Consider the following 24,218-nt stretch of genomic DNA (forward strand, 5'->3'; position numbering starts at 1 on the left):
AAGCCCTACACTCTGCCTGTCACACATGTGTGCACAGCCCATTAGTAATTGAGTGTGCAAGATCCAGCATGTATTTCTCACCTGTGAGTGTGCAAGCTATTCCTCATTTGACACCTGTGCGCATGAAACACAGTAAGTCCCAGTAAGTGTGTGCAGGAGAGATCACACCATGCCTGAGCATCCAGTCAGGTACACCTACTCACCACTGAGTGTGCAGTCTAACCATCCTGTGCACAGCTAACACGCACATCACCTGGGTGTGCAAGGGACCCACCTTGGACCCGGCGACCTGAGTGCAAGGTGGTGAAATGTAGCCAGTGAGATTGCGTGTGCAAACCGGCCATCTGATTCCCACCATGGCTTGGAACTCAGTTGAGTGACAGGGTCCGTCTGGGGAGGAGGAACCTCAAAACGAGGGGGGAGGGGGAGAGAATCCCCACACTTAGGGGGAGGTGTGCGGGACGGGTTTACTGAGACACACACACACACACAGTGACCATTGGGTACAGTTTTCGGTGGAGCCATTTCAATCTATAATACAAAGCAACTTTACACATATTGTACAGAACGCATCAGCACGGGTGGAGAGAGAGGGGGGAGAGGAAGAGGCTGAGAGCGTGGTTGGGAAGGAGATGGAGGCACAATTGGGGATAGGGAGATACTAGAAAAGATAGGACTGAAGGAGCGAGAGAAGAATGGGGAGTGATGGAGAGATGGAAGGATAGGGAGGGTGATGGTGGAATGGGGAGGGAAACAGAAAACCCCAGGATGGGGCTGGAACAGAGAGACAGGCCCCAGGGAATCTGTACAGTTCTTCTGCCACAAGATGGTCCAGGTAAGTAGTAACATCCTGGGGCAGGACGGATAGAGTCCTCCCCCACCTTCACTCACCAATGTCACCCCTTCCCTTTCATCCCCATGTTCTTGGCAGGGAGGTTCAAGGACCACCATCTGACTCGGGAGCCCATCTACCCCTCGTCTCTCCTTCCCAGTGTTCGTCTGGGGGCAAGGTCAGGCTCCCCCTCCTCTCTGACCCTTGATGATGCAGTCCCAGAGTGGGGTCATAGCCCTCTCTTCGACCCTCGATGGTGCAGTCCAGGGGCCAGGTCAGGCCTCCCTCTCCCGTTCCCAGTATAAACCACTGGGAGTGAGGAGAAATCCCACCCCCCCTCAATGGTTGGGTCTGGTGTCAAGGGAAAAACTCCCCATCTTGATGGTTCAGTCTGGGGCGAGGGGAAGGTGCCCCCTCCTCCCCGATTGTTGGGTCCAGGTGGGGGAAGGAGATCCATGGTCCCCGATGAGTCTCTGTGGCATGGGGAAAGCCTGGAAAGGGGCCTGGGGGTGACAATAGGGGGTGGGGCCCCCGACATGACCCCCTCTCCCCCTTCCCACTGCGAGTACTTAACTATTTATATATTTATATATATGTTCAGGTATAAAAACGGAGTGGGGATGGAGGGAGGGGGGTGGAGGGAGGGGAGGGGGTAGGAGATGGGGTGGTGAGGGGGCTTGGGCAGTCAGCTGCCCCCACCACCCACAGAACCCTCGGTGCCCGATTCCTCGCCTTCCTCTGGACGGCCCAGCGCCTCACCAGGGAGCTGAGCAGGGGGCGACGGCGGAGGGAGAGGTGAGCACAGGGGTTGTTCACTGGGCGTAGCCGTCTGCATGATCTTCTGCCGCACCTCGCGGATCTTCAACTGCAAGCACACCTTGGTGGGGAAGATATCTGCATAACGGGACTGGAAGGCAGCTGTGGCCTGAGCTGTGGGGTGTTGAGGGAGAGAGAAGGGGGGGTGGAGGGGAGAGAGAGGGGAGGTGGGTGGAGAGGGAAGGTGGTGGGGGAGAGAGGGGAAATGGGTGGAGAGGGAATGTGGTGGGGGAGAGAGGGGAGGGGATATTAGTGTCAGGTTTAAACAAACCCCAACATCACTGCATTGTGTTTTCACATAACACTGTCCACACTGTATATGAGGTCCTGTGTTTTAGTGTTCGCTGTACCCCCATTCACAGCTCCCTCCCTCCCACTGGCAAGCACCCCCTTCACTCACTGACCATTTGCGGTTGGAGGGAGAGGAATCAAACTGACCAGTCTACTGGAACCCCTCCCTTCCCTCTCCCCCTCCCACTAACCCCCTCGCCACCAGCTTGTCCTCATTTTGCCCCCTCATCTGTCCCCCCTCCCCTCCCCGTACCTGAGGGGAAGAAGCCGTGCTCCTGGAAGAGCTGCATGACGAGGGCTCGCCGCTGATCCAACGTCCGCCTTAGTGACGAGTAGGGCACCTTGTCCGTCAGCTCCGTCATCATCTCGTCCCCGTCTGACCCTTGACTTGCTGAGGGGTAGGGGTCAGCGGTCAGCTGGCTCCTGGCCACAGTCTCTACCCCTAACCCACACAACAGGCTGATCACCCCAACCCTCCCCACCACAACACTCATGGACAATGGAGGAACAGAGAGACACCAACACAGACTCAAACGCATACACTGACGCAAACTCTCACACTCCAAACGGACACGTGCAGTCCCAAACACACTCTCTAAGTCCCATGACCCTGACAATGCCCTGACCTTTCTTCCCCCTTGACCATGATGCTGCACCGACTCTTCACCCCGTGACCATGTCAACCTTTACAATGCTCTAACCCATGACCCCGACCTGACCCCTCCCATGACCATGCGTACCGGGTTTGTCGAAGGTGAAGATGTCTCCCTCGCGGTTGGCACTCTTGGGCGTGTTGGGCTCCGAACTGCAGCTGGAGCGACGTCGAATTTTCCTCTTGGGGGAGATTGGGTCCTCGGTCGAGGAGTCCAAGTCTGCAGGGAAAAGCACAGTGCAAGGGGGATGAGGGGAGGGGGAAGAGAGAGAGAGAGAGAGAGAGAGAGAGAGGGGAGAGAGAGAGAGAGAGAGGGGGGGAGAGCAAGGGGGAGGGGGGGTACAGGATGGGGAACTGTTTACCTGTGGAGTTCTTGCGTTTCTTCCTGTAGCTGCTGAGGATGGTCCGTGGAGAGGTGGTCAGCGCCTGCAGTGTGGGGGATGGCAGCACCTCCTCTGGACGGAACTCAGGCAGCTCCGCAAAACGCTCCTCAAAATCCACCTCAGACAGAACCCTGCAGGGAGAGGAAAAGGAGAGTCTGAACACTGTTGTGTGGGGGTGAGGAGGGGGGAGGGAGGAAGGAAAGAGTTTTAACCCTTCGGTGGAGGATTGTGAGAGAGTCTGAACCCTGAAGAGATAGCACATGATAAAGGGACTGGCCCTTCACCCTGTAACCCCTCCCTGACCCTCCACCCAATGTCCCACCTTGCCCCTTCACTCCGTAACCCCACCCTGACCCCCCACCCTGTGACCCCATCCTGACCCCCCCCCACCCCATGACCCCACTATTCACTCACTTGTCGACTGAGTCGAACGTTTTCTTTAAAGGAGGCGGCCTCACTTTCACCTTTTTGGGTGGGTCCTTCTTCTCTGGGGTGTCTGCAGTGCTGCCCGATGCTTTGGCAGGGTCCCCAGCAGGCAGTGGGGCCTGCGAGGTGCTAGGCGCCTCTGACCATCCATCTGGGAGTGGCCCACGCCAGTCAGCGGCTGCCGGGGACTTCACCTACCGGACAAAGGAACAACATGCTGTCACCATGTTCCAGCAACACTGGAACTAACAAGGGACAGACACGCCATCAATGTGGGAACAATATGGGACAGACATGCCGTAAACATGGGAACACAGGACAGACACACCATAATGTGGGAAAAATACAGAACTGAGACACTGTCAACATGGGACTGACACCCTGTCAACATGTGAACGTGGGATATACATCCTGACAACATGGGAATAACATGGAATTGGCATGCTGTCACCATGAGAACACAGGACTGACACAATGCAGGAATGATACTGGATTGACCCACTGTCAGCAAGGGAACTCCTCCTCTGCTCCCCCCACTCTGGCAACCACTCCGTCCCCACCCACTAGGCCCCCCTCACTCCCCTCTCTCACCCACAACCTTCCCCTCTCCCACCCCTCACCTTCCCCATCCAAAACCATCTCTTCCCACCCTGTCCTTTCCCTTCCCACACTGAACCCTCAACTCTCCATCCTTAACATCCCCACACCTCTCCCACACAGAACTCACAATGCTATACACTCCAGAATGTTAGCCGAATGTAATAATATTCATTAATCTATGGATATTAAAATGTGATTAATGATTCTTTATAAATCCTGTTTGGTCTCTCCCCCCCCCACCCCACTCTCTGCCCTCTCTCTTTCTCTCCCCTTCTCCCCCCCTCTTTCCCCCACTTTCTTCCCCCCTCTCTCCCCCTTTCTTCCCCCCCCTCTCTCCCCCTCCACTTCTCTCTCCCTCTCTTTCTCTATCTCTCCCCCTCTTTCTCCCACACTCTCTCTCTCCCCCTCTTTCTCTATCTCTCCCCCTCTCTCTCTCCCATTTCTCTCACACTCTCCCCCCTCCCAGCGTGTACCCCCTTACCCCGGGCTCCCTCTTCACCACCACCTCAGTGTTGGTGGAAGTGCTGACGTAGGTTTCTCCGCCCTTGGACGCGCTCTCCGTTCCGGCTTCACTGGGACCCTTCTCGTCCACCATCTCTCCAGCCTGTGGGCAGGTCTCGCTGGGGTGTTGGATGGGCCTGCAGGGAACTGCTGTCCCGTCCTCTGCTCCGGAGCCCCTGTCATGAGTGGGGGCCCGATCCCCCAACTCACCCTCCTCCAGAAACCCCTCCTCCTTTTCCATGGCCGTCGCACCAGCACTTGGCTGCTTGCCAGCTCCCCTCGCAGAGGGGGCCGAGGTCACAGAGGCCAGGTGTGTAGTCCTCAGAGCGAAGGGGAGGTTCCCTGTGGAGGGGGGAGAATGGAAGGGAAGGGGGTTAGTCCAGGAATATCAGGATGGAAGGGAGAGAGGGGAAAAGGATGAGGGGTTAGTCTCGGAATGCTGAGGCGGTGGTGGGGGGGGGGGGAAGGGCTGGGGGAGAGTCCAGGAATGCCAGAGGAGATGGGAATTTGTCTGGGAATCTCATAGGGAGTGGGGGTTGGTCTCGGAATCCTGGAGGGGGGTGGGGAAGGGATAAAGATTAATCTGGTAATCCAGGAGGGGGTGAGGGGGTTGGTCTTGGCATCCCAGAGATGGGGGAGTGGGTTATTCTGGGAATTCTGGAGATTGGGGAGTAGGAGCTGATGGTAGTGAGTCTGGGGAATATCAGAACGAACAGAAAGGGGTGAGGGGAAAGGAAGGAAGATGGAAGGAGAAAGCATAGGCAGGAGGCTTGGAGAAGGAGGAGAAAGGAGGTGTCAGGAGAGCGGAATGTGGAATGAGGACAAATGGGGATGGAGTATGATAGGAAGGGAGAGGGAGGAGTGGGGAGGGAAGAGGAGAGGGAGGGGGAGAGGAGAGGGAGGGGAAGAGGAGTGAGAGGGGTTGGGGGACAGTGGGGTGAAACCCCCTTACCTTGTGAAGTTGCAGTAACTCCAGTGTGGAGTGATCCAGTGGTGCACACTCCATGGGAGGTTGTTTGAGGTGAGGCGGCCTGCTGTGACCCCAGTGTGAGTTGCAGTGACCCTGGCGCAACCTGCTGTGATCCCGACGCGACCAGCAGAGACCCTGGCGCAACCTGCTGTGACCCCGGCGCGACCGGCTGTGACCCTGGCAAGGACGAGGTCACCGGGTCAGGCCCTGCCGCCTTGGGCAGGATGGCTGTTGGCATGGAACACGATGAGGTGGAAGCCATGATGGAGACCTGAGTTGTGGCAGCCAGGGTCTTTCCCGAGGGTGGAGCCGACAACTGGGGCGAGGCAACTGGTCCACTGGTCAAGACTGGAGACTGCCCTGCGGGGTGGGGGGCAAGAGAAGGTGGTGTAGAGAGAGAGAGAGGAGAGAGAGGAGACAGAGAGAGAGAGAGAGAGAAGAGGAGGGGGAGAGAGAGAAAGGGAGGGGGAGAGAGAGAAAGGGAGGGGGAGAGTGTGAGAGAAATGGGGGAGAGGGGGAGAGATAGAGAAAGAGAGGGGGGAGAGAGAAGGGGAGGGGAGAGAGAGTGTGGGAGAAAGAGAGGGAGAGAGGGGGGAAGAAAGAGGGGGAAGAGAGGGGGGAGAGGGGAAGTGGGAAAGAGAAGGGGAGAGAAAGAGAGGGCAGAGAGTTGGGTGGCGGAAGAGACCAAACAGGATTTATAAAGAATCGTTAATCACATTTTAATATGCGGGGAGTCAAGTGATGGAGTAGTGGCCGGTCAGGGAACTCCAGCCCTTTCCGGAAAAGTTTAAAAAAAACACACAAAACACAAAGGCACAAACATAAAAATTAAAACAAAGTGAAAGTAAAGGTGGGAAGAAAATGCCAGCGAAGAAAGTCGAAAGCAACGGGAAGAAGAGAAGAAGAAAGAATGTCGGAAGAAGAAGGTGAAGGCCTTACCTGTCCGAGGAGGCCCGCCGCGGAGAGGGAAGCCCGCTCCCTAAGGTCAGTTGAAGTCCCGAGCTCAGGACTACAAAAATGGCTCACGGAGCCAAGTAAAAGTGCGCCACCGCGCATTAAAAAAAAAACACTGACGGGACGGGGGACCAGCTGAGGAGTCGATCTCCACAGCTGAGAATGATAGCTGCAACACAGGAAGAGAACATAGAAAATAAAGAGTACAATAAAAAAGAAAGTATAAAGAAAAGAAGGAAACAACAGATGACCAACCCAGAGGAAGAAGAAGAAGAACATAGAGAAATGGAACAAGAAGGGAAAGGCAAGACAATGGATATTTTTTTTTAAAGAATATATGGAATCAGTAAAAGAATGGCAATTACAAGAATTTAGTGAAATAAAAAGAAGAATTAAAAGTGCAGAAGAAAAAATGAATAGATTAGAGATGGTCATGTAAGATATAGGAAAAAGAGTGGACAAGGTGGAAGAACAAGAAACAGCCATAGAAATGGAAGTAGAGGACTTAAAAAAGAAATTAGAAGAATCTAATAAAAAAGTTAAAGAGACACAAGAGCTGTTAGCTCAGAAGATAGATATAATGGAAAATTATAATAGAAGAAATAATATAAAATAGTGGGCCTTAAGGAAGATGAAGAAGGCAAGAATATGAGAGAATTTATAAAAGATTGGATCCCCAGGGTCCTAGGAAGACCAGAATTACAGGAAGAAATGGAAATAGAAAGAAAGGGCACATAGAACATTAGCCCCGAAACCACAGCCACAACAAAAACCAAGATCCATTTTAGTAAAATTCTTAAGATATGCAACAAGAGAAAATATATTGGAGAAAGCAATGAAGAAAATAAGAGAAAACAAAAAGCCACTGGAATACAAAGGTCAAAAAATTTTTTTCTATCCAGACATAAGTTTTGAACTCGTGAAGAAGAGAACGGAGACATGTAACGAGAGTAAAAATGACCACGAACTATATGTATGTGTGTATTTGGATATATATACGTGTGTACATGAGTGTATCCGTATTTAAAGGAAAATATATAGATTATAGTTAAGAATTAATAAGGGAATGAAAGGGAAGAGAGGAAGTAAGGAGGGAATTAAGAGAGTGACCTTTGTTATATATGAAAATTGAAATCTTTTATGGGGGGGGCTGGGTGGGGAGGAGTTACGGTCACTGCGAAATCAGTTGACGCTTGCGAGTGAATTCACAAATCCAAATAGAGAGGGGAGATGTGGTTGCCTGACAAGGGATAAAGGGCAACTCAGGAAGGGGAGGGGATAGTGGGGTTAAAGAAATTTTAGATAGAATAAGGGAAATGTTTGATGTTTTAGAAATGTTGTCTTATAAAGTGTTCAAAACAAGAAAGCAGAAATGGATAAGAAGGAAAGGTGATGATGAGGGAACGGAAAGGGAAGATAAACAAAGTATGAAATGGCTACGTTGAACTATATGACTCTAAATATTAACGGAATACATAACCAAATCAAAAGGAAGAAACTGCTAAATTTACTGAAAAAAGAAAAAATTGATATAGCATTCGTGCAAGAAACATATTCAACTGAAATGGAGCACAAGAAATTAAAGAGAGATTGGGTAGGACATGTAACAGCAGCGTCATATAATTCAAAAGCTAGAGGAGTAGCTATATTAATCAGTAAAAATGTACCAATTAAAATAGAAGAGGAAATAATAGATCCAGCAGGGAGATATGTAATGATAAAATGTCAGATATATTCGGAGTTTTGGAATTTACTCAATGTATATTCACCTAACGAAGAAGATCAAAAATTTATGCAATATATTTTTTTGAAGATAGCAGACACGCAAGGGAACATACTAATAGGAGGGGATTTCAACCTTAATTTGGATTCAAACATGGATAAAACTGGGGAAAAAATTAACAGAAAGAACAAAGTAACTAAATTTATAATTAAATCGATGCAAGAAATGCAACTTTTGGATATATGGAGAAACAACACCCAAAGGAAAAAGAATTATTCGGGTAGACATAAAACATACTCAAGAATAGACCTATTCCTGTTATCAGCTCGCATGCAAGACAGAGTAATAAAAACAGAATATAAAGCTAGAATATTATTGGACCACTCACCCTTAATATTGACAATAAAGTTAGAGGACATCCCTCCAAGAATGTAGAGATGGAGATTAAACTCCATGCTACTTAAAAGGCAGGATTTTAGAGAATTCATTGAAAGACAAATTAAAATGTACTTTGAAATAAATACGGAATCAGTGAAAGATAAGTTTATACTATGGGACGCAATGAAAGCGTTCATCAGAGGGCAAATAATAAGTTATGTAACCAAGATGAAGAAGGACTACAATCAGGAAACAGAGCAGTTGGAAAGGGAAATACTAAATATAGAAAAAGAATTAGCAATGAAGGAAGACACAATAACTGGATACACAGGCTATACATTACACCTCAAAAGTTAAATAAATGGGACCCAACAGTATCTGACAGATGTTTTCGTTGTAAAAAAGAAATGGGAACAATTCATGCAATCTGGACATGTGAGAAAGTAGAAAAAGTTTGGGAAGATCTAAACCAGATATTAAATAAAATTACAGAAAACAATATACCAAAAAATCCAGAGATCTTCCTCCTAAGTAACATAAAAAACAAAGAATTTGGAATTGATTTGGATGGTGCACAAAAAAGATTTGTTAAGATAGCTCTAGCCGTAGCAAAAAAATGTATTATGTCAACCTGGAAATTGGAAGATAATTTGAAAATACAACAATGGTATATAGAAATGAATAAATGTATTCGATTAGAAAAACTAACATATAGTTTAAGAAATAATATTGAAATATTTGAACAAATATGGGAGCCTTACATGAAACACAATAGAGAAAACCTACCGGGGACATTCACTACCTAAATTAACGAAAGGAGAAGGAAATGAAAAGAATTGACTCAGTGGAATTTCTTGTTTATTTTTATTGAGTGACAACATTGTTTGACGGGTTTAATGTATCTTAGATTTTGTACTTTAAATGAATGGGGGGGGAGGTAGGGAGGGTGGGATGGGAGGAGGGAGGGGGAGAAAATGACACTATATATTTGAAAAGGAAAATGTATGTATCATGGTCAATGTGGTTTATGGTGTGAAAAATAAAAAATTTTTTAAAAAAAGGAAGACACAACTAAAAGAAGAGAATTGGCAGATAAAAAATAAAATCTGAAACACTACAAACATATAAGGTGGAGAAGAACATAATGAAGACAAAACAGAAATATTATGAACTAGGAGAAAAAACGCACAAAATTCTAGCATGGCAGCTTAAGACAGAACAAACTAAGAGAATGGTATTGGCATCAAGGAAAAAAGACAAACAAATCACATATAATCCAATGGAGATTAATGAAAACTTTAGAGAATTCTACGAACAATTATACCAAACTGAAAACGAAGGGAAAGAAGACAAAATAGATGAATTTTTAACTAAAATTGAACTACCAAAATTACAAATAGAAGAACAAAATAAATTAACAGAACCATTTGAAATAGTAGAAATACAAGAGATAATAAAAAAAACTACCAAATAATAAAACACCAGGAGAGGATGGATTCCCAATAGAATTCTATAAAACATTTAAAGATTTATTAATTCCTCCCCTCCTGGAAGTAATCAACCAGACTGATAAAACACAAAGCTTACCAGATTCATGCAAAACAGCAATAATTACAGTAATACCAAAGACAGGGAAAGATCCACTTGCACCAGCGTCATATAGACCAATATCTTTACTTAACACAGATTATAAGATAATAGCTAAACTATTAGCAAACAGATTAGCCGACTATGTACCAAAAATAGTAAATCTAGACCAAACTGGATTTATTAAAAAAAGACGAACAGACAATATTTATAAATTTATTAACTTAATTCATGCAGTAGAAGGGAATAAAGCTCCAACAGTAGCAGTTGCTTTAGACGCAGAGAAGGCCTTTGACAGAGTAGAATGGAATTATTTATTCAAAGTATTACAAAAATTCAGTTTACCAGAGAAGTATATTAATTGGATTAAAGCATTTTATAAGGGGCCATTGGCGAAAGTGACAGTAAATGGATATATATCAAAGCAATTTAACTTAAGCAGATCAACAAGGCAGGGATGCCCACCATCACCCTTATTGTTCGCGTTAGCTATAGAACCACTAGCAGAATTGATAAGAACAGAAAATAAAATAAAAGGGATAAAAATAAAACACAAGGAATATAAAATCAGTTTATTTGCAGATGACGTTATAGTATACTTAACAGAACCAGAAAAATCAATAAAAGAATTACATAGGAAATTGAAGGAATATGGAGAAGTGTCGGGGTACAAGATCAATGCAAATAAAAGTGGAGCAATGCCAATGAATAATGTGGATTTCTCAAAATTTAAGAAAGAATCACCATTCAGATGGCAAATGCAAGCAATACGATACCTAGGTATACAAATAAATAAAAACCTCTGCCATCTATATAAACTCAATTATTATCCACTAATGAAAAAATTACAGAACGACTTAGAGCATTGGAAAGACTTACCACTAACACTAATAGGAAGGATAAACTGTATTAAAATGAACATTTTCCCAAGGATACAATACCTATTTCAGGCATTGCCAATACACTTGACGGAGAAATTCTTCAAGGAGTTAAAGAAAATAATAAGGAAATTTTATGGAAAGGGGGGAAACCGAGGATAGCACTAGATAAATTAACAGAATGGTATAAACAAGGAGGCTTACAACTGCCAAACTTTAAAAATTATTATAGAGCCACACAATTAAGATACCTATCAGATTTTTATCAAACAAAGGAAAAGCCAGATTGGACTAGATTAGAACTAGATAAAATAGGGGAGAAGATACCTGAACATATATTATAAATGGGATGAAAAATTGGTACAACGCAGGAATTCTCCAGTATTACATCATCTGCTCAATATTTGGAAGAAGATTCATGTAGAAAGGAATAAAACAAATTACCAAATTACCAAAACTAATACTGACGCAAAATCAGCTAATCCCTTTTACAATAGATAACCTTTCCTTTAGAGAATGGGAGAAAAAAGGGATCAAAAGAATAGAAAATTGCTTTTCAGGAAATAAATTACTATCCTTTGAACAAATGTAGGATAAATATAATATAACTCAAGATACAGTGTTGGCATACTACCAACTGAAATCCTACTTAAAGGACAAATTGGGAAGCAGTCTGAGGTTACCAGAGGGAAGTAATTTTGAATATGTGATTACAGACACAATGATAATCAAAAAATTTATAATAAATATGTATATTAAACTGCAAGAAAAGGAGAATGAGGAAACAAATGGTAAAACTAAACAAAAATGGGAACAAGATTTAAACATAAAGATAAAGAAGGAAACATGGTAGAAGTTATGCTCTGGAACTATGAGAAATACAATAAACACGAGGTTACGTATGATACAATATAACTGGATACACAGGCTATACATTACACCTCAAAAGTTAAATAAATGGGACCCAACAGTATCTGACAGATGTTTTCGTTGTAAAAAGGAAATGGGAACAACAATTCATGCAATCTGGACATGTGAGAAAGTGAAAAAATTTTGGGAAGATCTAAACCAGATATTAAATAAAATCACAGAAAGCAATATACCAAAAAACCCAGAGATCTTCCTCCTAAGTAACATAAAAAACAAAGAATTTGGACCTGATTTGGATGGTGCACAAAAAAGATTTGTTAGGATAGCCCTAGCTATAGCAAAAAAATGTATTATGTCAGCCTGGAAATTAGAAGATAACTTGAGAATACAACAATGGTATATAGAAATGAATAAATGTATTCATTTGAAAAAATAACCTATAATTTAAGAAATAATATTACAATATTTGAACAAATATGGGAGCCATACATGAAACACAATAGAGAAAACCTACCGAGGACATCTACCACCTAAAATGACAGAAGGAGAAGGAAATGAAAAGAATTGACTCAGTGGAATTTCTTGTTTAGTTTTATTGAGTGACAACATTGTTTGACGGGTTTAATGTATCTTAGATTCTGTACTTTAAATGAATGGGAGGGGAGGTAGGGAGGGTGGGATGGGAAGGGGGGGGGGAGAAAACGACACTGTATATATTTGAAAAGAAAAATGTATGTATCTTGATCAATGTGGTTTATAGTGTGAAAATTTTTTAAAAAATTTTTAAAAATCACATTTTAATATCCATAGGTTAATGAATATTATTACATTCGGCTAACATTTTGGAGTGTATAGTATTGTTAGATGCAGAGAAGGCTTTTGACAGAGTGAAATGGAAATAGCTGTTTGAAATTTTGGAAAGATTTAATTTCAGTCCTGGTTTTACTTTCATGGATTAATTTGATCCATCATGTTCCTGTTGCTGCAGTAATTAACTATTAATCAAAAATCCTCTTTTTTCCAATCTGCTTTGAGGAACTAAACGGGATTGTCCAACAAGTCCTTTATTATTTAACCTGGCCTTGGAATCTTTAGCAAAAGCACTCCAGTGATATTCAGGGTATTATTAACAGAGGAGATGTAATTCATATGGTGATCTTTTACCGTATATTTCGGGTCCTGAGAAATCTATTCCCTTAATGCTGTCTTTGCTTTCCCAATCCAGTATTTTTTCAGGATATTAATTCAATCTCTACAAAAGTGAACTATTTCCAATAAATATGCATGTACCTATCGACTAGCTAAAGAACACTTTACATATATGGGGTTAAGATCACTAAAAAAATTTAAAGATTTATACAAATTTAATTTTCTCCCTTTGATTGAGCATGTGAAAGAAACACTTTCTAGATGGTCTCCACTGGCCATAACTTTAATAGGTGAGAATTTTACCCAGATTTTTGTATATATTTCAAGCAGATCCAGTTTTTATTCCCAAATCACTGTTTTGACAATATTGACTAAAATTTCCTGTTATATATGGAATAATGAGAATTAAAGGAAGGTGGTGGTATGTCTTTATCTAATCTTAGATTTTATTATTAGGCAGTTAATATCGATATTGTAGTGGCCCATGCACAGAGACGTGGACCGGCCCACAAAATGGCTGACAAACGCGGTGACTGCATGGACCTGGGGGGGGGTGGGGGGGTGACATTGGCCGTCGTCCCAGGTGACCTCCCGCACAGCGGGAAGATGGGGAACTATGGCGGGAATGCAGGCCAGCACTCTGATGACGCGGGGGGCCCTGATGTCAGCGCTTTGAGCCACGTAAGTGCGATGGCCAGAGCTATAAACCAGTCTTGATTCCAAGGCTTTGGTGTGTGTGTTGTTCTCCTCCACGCTCGCGTAGGGTCAATGCTACACTGGTGACCCCGACAGGTCCAACCGGCAGTTGGACCTGAAGATGATGGATCAAGTAGATCCAGCAACAATCCACATGGTCTGACTCAGGTTCCCAACGTTTTGGGTGTCAAAGCCACACGTGTGGTTTGAGCAGGCCAAGGCCCAGTTCCAGATCTGGCATCGTCTCCAACCACACCCGCATCATGAGCACACTCGATCAAAACAGAACGGCAAGTGTTGCAGATTTCCTGAGCAAGGCAAATATGCAGCCCTCAAAAGAGCTGTCAAACTGCACTTTCGGGCTCTCCCAGCACGAGCACGCTGCCCGATCGCTACATATGGACGGATTGGGGAACAGGCTGGCTAATATCATCCTCCTGGTACACACCAGACCACAGGCACCTACTGCTCTAGCATGGGTTAGGGGGGGATGCTGGAACAGCTCATCGAGGCCCAGTGGCAATGCCTGGCCTCTTTCAGCAGGCACCTCTGCCCTCTTTGCCCCCCTCCTGCCCGAGCTCAAAAACAGCCCTCTCCACCAAGAGGTATTGGCGCTGTACCTGGCGGTAAGACATTTCCTTTACTTTTTGGAAGGTCAGAAGTTCAAGGTCTTCACCAATCACAAGTCATTGGCTTTTGCCTTCCATAAGGTATCGGACCTGTGGTCAGCCTGACAACAGAGACACATTTGTCCATTTACCATGGACATATAACACATCGCAGGGAAAAGCAACGCAGTAGCCAACAAAGCAGAGTCAGTGCACACCCTGCCCCAGGGGGTTGACTATGAGACCCTCGCCAAAGCGCAGCAGCAGGACCCTGAGATCCTCATGTATAGAACGGTAGTTTCCAGTCAGGGTGGAAGATGTCCCCCATCGCACCAGGTAACCTGACAGCGCTGTGCAACGTCTCTACTAGTAGCCCCTGCCCCATCATTCCGGCTGCATAGAGGCGCCAGGTTTTCAACGCCATCCACAATTTGGCACATCCCGCAATCCGAGCCATGGTCAAGATGATGACTAAGAGGTTTGTCTGGTATGGCCTCCATAAGCAGGTCAAGCAGTGGGCCAAAACCTGCATGAACTGCCAGTCCTCCAAGATTCACACGAGGGTGGCCACAGACTCCTGAACCAGCGTGGCACAGGTACACCCACGTACATATTGACATTGTGGGGCCGTTACCAGTTATCCGTGGAGCGAGATACCTCTTGACCATGGTTGACTTCTCCACTAGGTGGCCTGAGACGGTCCCACTGTCTGATGCCACCACAGAAACCTGCACCAGGGCACTTATCGACACATTGGTGCCCAGATTCGGGGACCCAGAGCACCTTATTTCCACCACACCACGGCGCATCACCCTCAGGCCAATGGGTGGTGGAGCAGTTTCACAGGCACCTCAAGGCAGCCTTGATGGCACAGCTCAAGGATCCCAACTGGGTGGACAAACTGCCTTGTGTCCTACTGGGGATTCGTACCGCACCGGAGGACTTCAATGCCTCAGTGGCGGAGATGGTCTACGGCACATCCTTGATCATTCCGGGGAGTTCCTGGCCCCTGATAAACGCCTGGAAGATCCCGCGGCAATGCTCAAGAACTTGCGGTGAAAATTGCGGTCTCTGATCCTGCGGCAGCCCCCACCCTACAATGACCCTATGAGGGGCCCTACAGCGTCATCAGGGACAACGACTTCACCTTCGTCCTCGACATTGGTAGCAAGGACGAGACTTTTACGAGTCTGTGGCCACCCTCGTGTGAATCTGCACTTTGGAGGACTGCCTGAAACCAACATTTCTGGACTCTAACCAGCCTGTCTCCACTTGTCCCCTGCAAACCGCCCAACTCAATGGTCAATGGCCCAATTGCTGATTCTGGGGTGGAGTCATGTAGCGGCCCAAGCACGGAGACACAGACCAGCCCACAAAACGGCCAACAAATGCGGTGACCTGGGGCTGTCGTCCCAGCCGTGAAGATGGGAAACTATGGCGGGAACACCTGCCAATTCCAGGCTGGCATTCCGATGACGCGGGGCCCTGACGCCACCACCTGGGGCGATACAAGTGCAAGGGCACTTGCAAGAGCAAAACAGTCTCGATTCCAAGGCTTTGGTGTGCGTTTTGTTCTTTTCCACGCTTGTGTAGCGCGAACACTACAATACATTATTTTCTGGATATATTATCCTGATAAATCTGAACGACCTCATTGGACAGATTTGGAACTGAAATCTGTAGAGAGGTGTTCATTCACTTCTGTTTACACTTTCTAAGGTTAGTCGACATTCCTTTTACCCAATATTTAAACATACATTACAGATTTGGTTTCAATTTCACCAATATTTTGATTGGACAAATTTTAGTTTATCCATTTTCTAAACTATTTCTTCTCATCATCCAGAATAGATCAAACCTTTTCTATTTGGAAAAGCAAAGGAATTGTCCATTTTTCTGATCTGTTTGTAGATGGATGTTTAATGTCTTTTGATACAATATCTAACAAATATAATGTACCCTTCACATTTTTCAGTTACTGTTTTTTAATCAGATATTACCCAACTTTCCTCTATCATATATCAGCCTGATTTGTTTGATCCTCTTTTTCATTTGAACCCTTCCCAGAAGGGACAAAATTGCCATCGATCTCCAATGATAAAAAACTAGAGGAGTTTGGGAATTAGAACTTCGGTCACTTCTCCCAGAGGAACTTTGGGAAAAGATTGTTTTGTATGGTTAATACTTCCTCATTATGTGCCCAACGTGCATTGATTCAGTTTAAAGTGGCCCATTGGGTTCATAGGTCAAAAGATAAATTGGCCCATATCTTTCCTGATGTTAGTCTGATGTGTGACAGATGGAAATCACAAGTGGCTACACGAATGGACACGTTTTGGTCTTGCTCTGTATTTTGAAGACTTTGTCCATTCTACTGGGTATTAGACTGCAACCTAATCCACTTGGGAATTCTAGTTCCAGAGCTGAGTGGAGTTTCCTCCTCTGCAGATTGGAATGTCGCCTTCACTGCACTGTTGACCAGAAGAGCCGATCTATTTAAATGGAAAGATCCTAATTCACCAACTTTGATGCAAGGGCTCTCTCAAGTTATGTCATGTTTAAGTTGATAACTCCATTTTGAAGAGACTTGGCATCCTTTTATAAACTGTTTCTGCATGAGTTCATTTGTATTTTGACTTTATTTTCTAGTCTGCTCTGGATTTCTGTTGATTTTTATGGGCAAGACTTAGGTAACTATAGTTTGTACAGATCTGTTGCAGTGAACTCTTGGTTTAGGCTGCCCAGCCTTTTTATTTTGGTAGGTTGGATGGGTTTTCAACAATTTGTTTTCCTCATTTTTGAGTATTCCAAATTGAGGAGACAAGGGACAATATTATACTCTATGCTCTCATGTATTAAGTATTTCATTTTAGTGATGTTTCTGTTTTTACGTTCGATTCTGGATTCTATTCTCCTCATGTATTGTTTACTACGTTTAATAAGAAGATGGAAAGAGAAAAAAAGATCTTGGCCCTTGCACCCTGACCCCTGCTGGGCCCCAACATTTTCCCCCAAACCTACCTGTCAGCAGGGGCTGCAGTAAGGTGCAGCGGTCGGCTCGGATGGCGGAGAAGCCTACGGTGAGGGGAGCCTGCCGGTGGGAGCTGGACGAGGTGTGGACGGATGGCACCGAGGTGATCAGCGGGAGGCTGGCCTGTCCAGCAGCAGCCGACGGAATGTAGGCAATCCTGGGGGGAGAGCAGAGATGATAAGGGTTCTGGGGAGAGAGCAGCCTTACTCCTTTCTCCCCCATGCCCCTCCATCCTCATCGTTCCTCCCCCACTGCGATGCAGTCCTGTGGAAGGGGATGGAGGAGTGGGTGCATCTCTAAAACTTACCTGGTGGGGGTAGGCAGCAACATCTTCTGGGAATGGGTGCTGGCACCCATCACCGCCGTGGGAGTGCCAGTGAAGTTGGTGGGTGCCGTTGAAATGACTGCCTGGTGAACCGGGGCTGGTGAAGTGATCTGTGGCTGCACCACAGGGATCGGTGCGATCTGGATAATCTGCGGCAGAAAATCATGCCAGTGAGAGAGGGATCACCAGCTCCTCAACCACAGCCCAGTTGTCACCACTCCACTGTCTAAATCCATCACAACTCTTACCATCACCTGTTCTGCACAGAACTCCACCCCGGTCATTACCACTGCCCTTCACCCCAGCCATTACTACCACCCCCACCCGCTCTGCATGGAACTCTGCCCCGGTCATTACCACCACCCTCCTCCACCCACACTGCATAGAACTCCACCCCGGTCATTACCACCACCTTCCACCAGCTCTGCACTCCATCCATCTCCGTCATGGAGATGGAGGGAGGAGGGGTGAATGGGGGAGGGAGGAGGGGTGAATGGGGGAGGGAGAGGGGAGAGAGAGTCATTGGTGGGGGAGGGAGAGAGGGGAAGGGAGAGAGAGGGGAAGGAAAGGAAAGGGGGAGAGAGAATGGGAGGAGGAAGGGGAGTCAGTGAGGGAAGGGGGAGAGATTCACCTTGCTGCTCTGCTGGGCCCCGTTCTGCAGGGGGCAATGTGATGGGCGGAGTGGCCACATGGAGGGCCGTGGAGGCCGTGCCGCGGACGGTGACCTGCGGGGAGGGCACGGCCACCAGCACCTTACCCTGGACGGGCCCAGAGGGGAGCAGGGCTGAGGCCTGACCCACCTGCCCACTGTGAACTGGTGACAGAGCCGGCACTGGTGATACAGGCTGGGCTGTAGGGAGAAAGGTGAGTGAGCAGGTCCCAGCACCCAAGCAGTCCTCTCCCCACACCCACCGACACCCCTGCCCAACGTCCTACTCATCCCCCCTCCTTCCCACCCCCTCATCCTCCTCACCCTCTCGATCCCCCACCCCCTCATCTCCCTCCCACTACCCCTCCTATCCTTCTCATTGACCCCCACCTTCCCAATGCCTCCCCCACGCTCAAACCCACTTCCTGCCTCCTCCATCCCATCCCTCTCCCCCGCCCCCATTCATCTGCCCATCCTTCATCACCTCCTCCCAGGCCTCTCCCTCCCTCTTCTCTCTATCCCTACCCCTCATCCATCTCTACCCCTTCCCTCCCATCAACCCTCCCCCCTGTGCCCTTCCCTCCCCTTCATCCCTCCCCTCCCCTGGTGCCCCACCCTCCGCCTCATCCCTTCCCATCCCCATATTCCCCTTCTCCTTCCCACCTCCCCCTATGCCCTTCCCTCCCCCTTGCCCTCACCTTTCTGTGCCAGCCCAGTGCCGGAGCTGGCCGTGGGTTGGATGATGGAGATGGTCTGAGGGCCGGGAGGTGCAGCGGGGAGGGTGAAATGGAGGTTTGCCCCACCAGCTGCTGCTGGCCCGGGAGACACCCTCAGAGGCTGGGGCAGGATGTACTGGAGCTGGGCAATGGCGGCTGGTTTCAGATGCTGGACCCCCAGGGGGAGGGTGCCATTCTGAGCACCCCCATTTTGGCCCTGGGGATACCAGCTGCAGGGAGGGGGCCCGCTGAGGGCGAGGGTACGGTCCTGGAGGCCTAGGAGTTGCAGGGCGGAGAGGGGGCTCTGCCACCACCTTGCGAGGGATGGGTGAGGGGGGGCTCACAAGCACTGTGCCGGCACCCCCACACTTGGGAAAGCGCAGGGGGGTTCCAACTTCCCCATGGTGGAGTGCAATGACTGATTGGCAGGGTGCACCCTCCTCTCTCTTCCGCTTGGCTTCACCCCCTCCTCCTGTAGGCTCGGGCAACTGGGGGTGGTAAAGAGAGTGGTGCCTAGATGATGGCCAGGGGTCCGGGGTTGGATCGCTGCAAGGAAGGGGCTCCCGCCCAGTCTCCATTGACAATCGACAGGCAGAGTGGACGCCGAGAGCTGTGGTGGTCTGTAGCACCTGGGGGGGGGGGGGGGTTGGGGGGGAGAGAGAGGGAGAGCAGTGAGATGGAGAGAGGGAGGAGGAGGGGGTGGAGAGAGAAGGGGCAGAGGATGCGCTGAGTGAGGGGGGGACAAGGGAGAGAGCAGCAGAGTGAGGGGGCAAGGAAAGCAGGGATGGTGAGGAGGGTGGTTGCAAAGAGGGTGGAGGGGTGATGTGAGGAAAGAAGTGAGGGTGGTGAGGAAGGAGTCCTGTGCGGAGGGGGGCGTGGAGGGAGGGGGCGTGGAGGGAGGGGGCGTGGAGGGAGGGGGCGTGGAGGGAGGGGGCGTGGAGGGAGGGGGCGTGGAGGGAGGGGGCGTGGAGGGAGGGGGCGTGGAGGGAGGGGGCGTGGAGGGAGGGGGCGTGGAGGGAGGGGGGCGAGGAGGGAGGGGGTGAGGAGGGAGGGTGGGGGAGTGTGAAAGGAGGGAGCGAGGAGGGGCAGTGTGGGGGAGTGTGTAGGGAGGGGGCGTGGAGGGAGGGGGCGTGGAGGGAGGGGGCGTGGAGGGAGGGGGCGTGGAGGAGAGAGGGTATGAGGAGGGGGTGGGGGAGTGTGGGGGAGTGTGGAGGGAGGGGGCGGAGGGAGGGAGGGGGCGGAGGAGGGAGGGGGCGAGGAGGGAGGGGGCGAGGAGGGAGGGGGCGAGGAGGGAGGGGGCGAGGAGGGAGGGGGCGAGGAGGGAGGGGGCGAGGAGGGAGGGGGCGAGGAGGGAGGGGGCGAGGAGGGAGGGGGCGAGGAGGGAGGGGGCGAGGAGGGAGGGGGCGAGGAGGGAGGGGGCGAGGAGGGAGGGGGCGAGGAGGAGGGGGCGAGGAGGGAGGGGGCGAGGAGGGAGGGGGCGAGGAGGGAGGGGGCGAGGAGGGAGGGGGCGAGGAGGGAGGGGGCGAGGAGGGAGGGGGCGAGGAGGGAGGGGGCGAGGAGGGAGGGGGCGAGGAGGGAGGGGGCGAGGAGGGAGGGGGCGAGGAGGGAGGGGGCGAGGAGGGAGGGGGCGAGGAGGGAGGGAGCGAGGAGGGAGGGAGCGAGAAGGGAGGGAGCGAGAAGGGAGGGAGCGAGAAGGGAGGGAGCGAGAAGGGAGGGAGCGAGAAGGGAGGGAGCGAGAAGGGAGGGAGCGAGAAGGGAGGGAGCGAGAAGGGAGGGAGCGAGAAGGGAGGGAGCGAGAAGGGAGGGAGCGAGAAGGGAGGGAGCGAGAAGGGAGGGAGCGAGAAGGGAGGGAGCGAGAAGGGAGGGAGCGAGAAGGGAGGGAGCGAGAAGGGAGGGAGCGAGAAGGGAGGGAGCGAGAAGGGAGGGAGCGAGAAGGGAGGGAGCGAGAAGGGAGGGAGCGAGAAGGGAGGGAGCGAGAAAGGAGGGAGCGAGAAGGGAGGGAGCGAGAAGGGAGGGAGCGAGAAGGGAGGGAGCGAGAAGGGAGGGAGCGAGAAGGGAGGGAGCGAGAAGGGAGGGAGCGAGAAGGGAGGGAGCGAGAAGGGAGGGAGCGAGAAGGGAGGGAGCGAGAAGGGAGGGAGCGTGAAGGGAGGGAGCGTGAATGGGAGGGAGCGGGAAGGGAGGGAGCGGGAAGGGAGGGAGCGGGAAGGGAGGGAGCGGGAAGGGAGGGAGCGGGAAGGGAGGGAGCGGGAAGGGAGGGAGCGGGAAGGGACGGAGCGGGAAGGGACGGAGCGGGAAGGGACGGAGCGGGAAGGGACGGAGCGGGAAGGGACGGAGCGTGGGGAAGGGGGGAGCGTGGGGAAGGGGGGAGCGTGGGGAAGGGGGGAGCGTGGGGAAGGGGGGAGCGTGGGGAAGGGGGGAGCGTGGGGAAGGGGGGAGCGTGGGGAAGGGGGAGCGTGGGGAAGGGGGGAGCGTGGGGGTAAGGGGGGAGCGTGGGGAAGGGGGGAGCGTGGGGAAGGGGGGAGCGGGAAGGGGGGAGCGGGAGCGGGAAGGGGGGAGCGGGAAGGGGGGAGCGGGAAGGGGGAGCGGGAAGGGGGAGCGGGAAGGGGGGAGCGGGAAGGGGGGGAGCGGGAAGGGGGGAGCGGGAAGGGGGGAGCGGGAAGGGGGGAGCGGGAAGGGGGGGAGCGGGAAGGGGGGAGCGGAAGGGGGGAGCGGGAAGGGGGGAGCGGGAAGGGGGGAGCGGGAAGGGGGGAGCGGGAAGGGGGAGCGGGAAGGGGGAAGCGGGAAGGGGGGGAGCGGAAGGGGGGGAGCGGGAAGGGGGAGCGGGAAGGGGGAGCGGGAAGGGGGGAGCGGGAAGGGGGGAGCGGGAAGGGGGGAGCGGGAAGGGGGGAGCGGGAAGGGGGGAGCGGGAAGGGGGGAGCGGGAAGGGGGGAGCGGGAAGGGGGGAGCGGGAAGGGGGGAGCGGGAAGGGGGGAGCGGGAAGGGGGGAGCGGGAAGGGGGGAGCGGGAAGGGGGGAGCGGGAAGGGGGGAGCGGGAAGGGGGGGCGGAAAGGGGGGGCGGGAAGGGGGGGCGGGAAGGGGGGGCGGGAAGGGGGGGCGGGAAGGGGGAGCGGGAAGGGGGAGCGGGAAGGGGGGAGCGGGAAGGGGGGAGCGGGAAGGGGGGAGCGGGAAGGGGGGAGCGGGAAGGGGGGAGCGGGAAGGGGGGAGCGGGAAGGGGGGAGCGGGAAGGGGGGAGCGGGAAGGGGGGAGCGGGAAGGGGGGGAGCGGGAAGGGGGGAGCTGGGGAAGGGGGGGGAGCGGGAAGGGGGTGCGGGAAGGGGGGAGCGGGAAGGGGGGAGCGGGAAGGGGGGAGCGGGAAGGGGGGGAGCGGGAAGGGGGGAGCGGGAAGGGGGGAGCGGGAAGGGGGGGAGCGGGAAGGGGGGAGCGGGAAGGGGGGAGCGGGAAGGGGGGAGCGGGAAGGGGGGAGCGGGAAGGGGGGAGCGGGGAGTGGGAAGGGGGGAGCGGGAAGGGGGAAGGGGGAGCGGGAAGTGGGCAGTGGGAAGGGTGGAAGTGGGGGAGCATGATGGGAGGGAGCGGGATGGGAGGGAGCGGGAAGGGAGGGAGCGGGAAGGGAGGGAGCGGGAAGGGAGGGAGCGGGAAGGGAGGGAGCGGGAAGGGAGGGAGCGGGAAGGGAGGGAGCGGGAAGGGAGGGAGCGGGAAGGGAGGGAGCGGGAAGGGAGGGAGCGGGAAGGGAGGGAGCGGGAAGGGTGGGAGCGGGAAGGGTGGGAGCGGGAAGGGTGGGAGCGGGAAGGGTGGGAGCGGGAAGGGTGGGAGCGGGAAGGGTGGGAGCGGGAAGGGAGGGCGCGGGAAGGGAGGGCGCGGGAAGGGAGGGCGCGGGAAGGGAGGGCGCGGGAAGGGAGGGCGCGGGAAGGGACGGCGCGGGAAGGGACGGCGCGGGAAGGACGGCGCGGGAAGGGAGGGCGCGGGAAGGGAGGGCGCGGGAAGGGAGGGCGCGGGAAGGGAGGGGTTATGAAGGGAGGGAGTGTGAACGGTGGAGTCCCGGGGGGAGGGGGTGTGGAACACGGGTCCTTCTGACCCTGACTAAGCCCACCTTGCCGTCCCCCGTCATCAGCTGATGTGCCCTCACTGTCGCTGTCTGTCACTCTCTCCTTACACTTCAGGTCAATGTCCGTTGTGAAGGACTCTTCTGTAACATCCAACGACAGGTCTGTTCATAACTCTCCTCCACACCCCCTCCTCGGTTCATTCCCCATCACTCCCACTCGCCTACACCTCAAGGAAACTACAAGCAGGCTGGACAAAGGAGGTGCAGTGGACGTCATAGATTTAGATATTCAAAAAGTCTTCAACAAGATGACACACATGAGGCTGCTTCACAAGATGAGCCCATGGATTCTAGCGTGGGTAGTGCACTGGCTGATGGACAGGAAACAGAGAGTGGGAATAAAGAGATCCTATTGCTACAGGTTGGTGACAGGTTACCAGTCGAGTCAGTGTTGGGGCCATTTCTCTTTACATTGTATGTTAATGATTTGGACTGTGGAATAAAAGGTATTGTGGCTAAATTTACAGATGATACAAAGATAGGTGGATGGACAGGGAGTGAAGAGGAAATGGAGAGTCTGCAGAGAGACTTAGAATAGGAGAACGGGGAAAGAAGTGGCGTACAACAGAGTGTTGAAATGTACGCAATTTGGTAGAAGGAATATTATTTGGATGAGGAGTCCTTGGAATTCCTCGTGCAGAACACCCAAAAGGTGAACCTCCAGAATGAGTCGGTGGTGAAGAAGGCGAATGCAACGTTGTCATCCTATCTAGAGGGAGAGGGTACAAGAGCAGGGATGTGACGTTGAGACTTTATAGGGCCCTGGTGAGGCCTCACGTAGAGACTGGGTACAGCTTTGGATTCCTTATTTAAAAAAGGATGTGCTGGTATTGGAGAGGGTTCAGAGAACATTCACAAGAATGATTCCTAGAATGATGGGATTAGCATCTGAGGACCGTTTGTTGGATCTTGGACTGGACTCCTTGGAATTCAGGAGAATGGGGGACAGGTGGGATCACATTGAAACATTTCGAATGTTGAAAGGCGTGGACAGAGTAGATGGAGAAAGGTTGTTCCCCACGGTGGGAGGGTCCAGGACAAGGGGGCACAATTTCAGGACTAAAGGGCGTCCACTTAGAACA

At 51.1% G+C, this 24,218-nt stretch overlaps 1 protein-coding gene across 1 annotated transcript; it reads right to left on the bottom strand.

The window, feature by feature from the left end:
- Positions 1 to 504: 504 nt before the first annotated feature.
- On the bottom strand, positions 505 to 23,840 carry LOC138751235 (protein capicua homolog). The gene is given in 15 exon segments (XM_069913267.1): positions 505 to 1,762; positions 2,193 to 2,330; positions 2,680 to 2,811; positions 2,954 to 3,105; positions 3,389 to 3,594; positions 4,482 to 4,843; positions 5,454 to 5,831; positions 17,336 to 17,502; positions 17,653 to 17,819; positions 18,302 to 18,331; positions 18,333 to 18,520; positions 19,018 to 19,374; positions 19,472 to 19,664; positions 22,499 to 23,217; positions 23,720 to 23,840. Coding segments are annotated over 15 exon segments (3,555 nt in total). The 3' UTR covers positions 505 to 1,517.
- Between the last annotated feature and the right edge of the window lie 378 nt (positions 23,841 to 24,218).

Source organism: Narcine bancroftii, unplaced genomic scaffold (assembly GCF_036971445.1).
Source record: "Narcine bancroftii isolate sNarBan1 unplaced genomic scaffold, sNarBan1.hap1 Scaffold_94, whole genome shotgun sequence".
NCBI classification, from domain to species: domain Eukaryota; kingdom Metazoa; phylum Chordata; class Chondrichthyes; order Torpediniformes; family Narcinidae; genus Narcine; species Narcine bancroftii.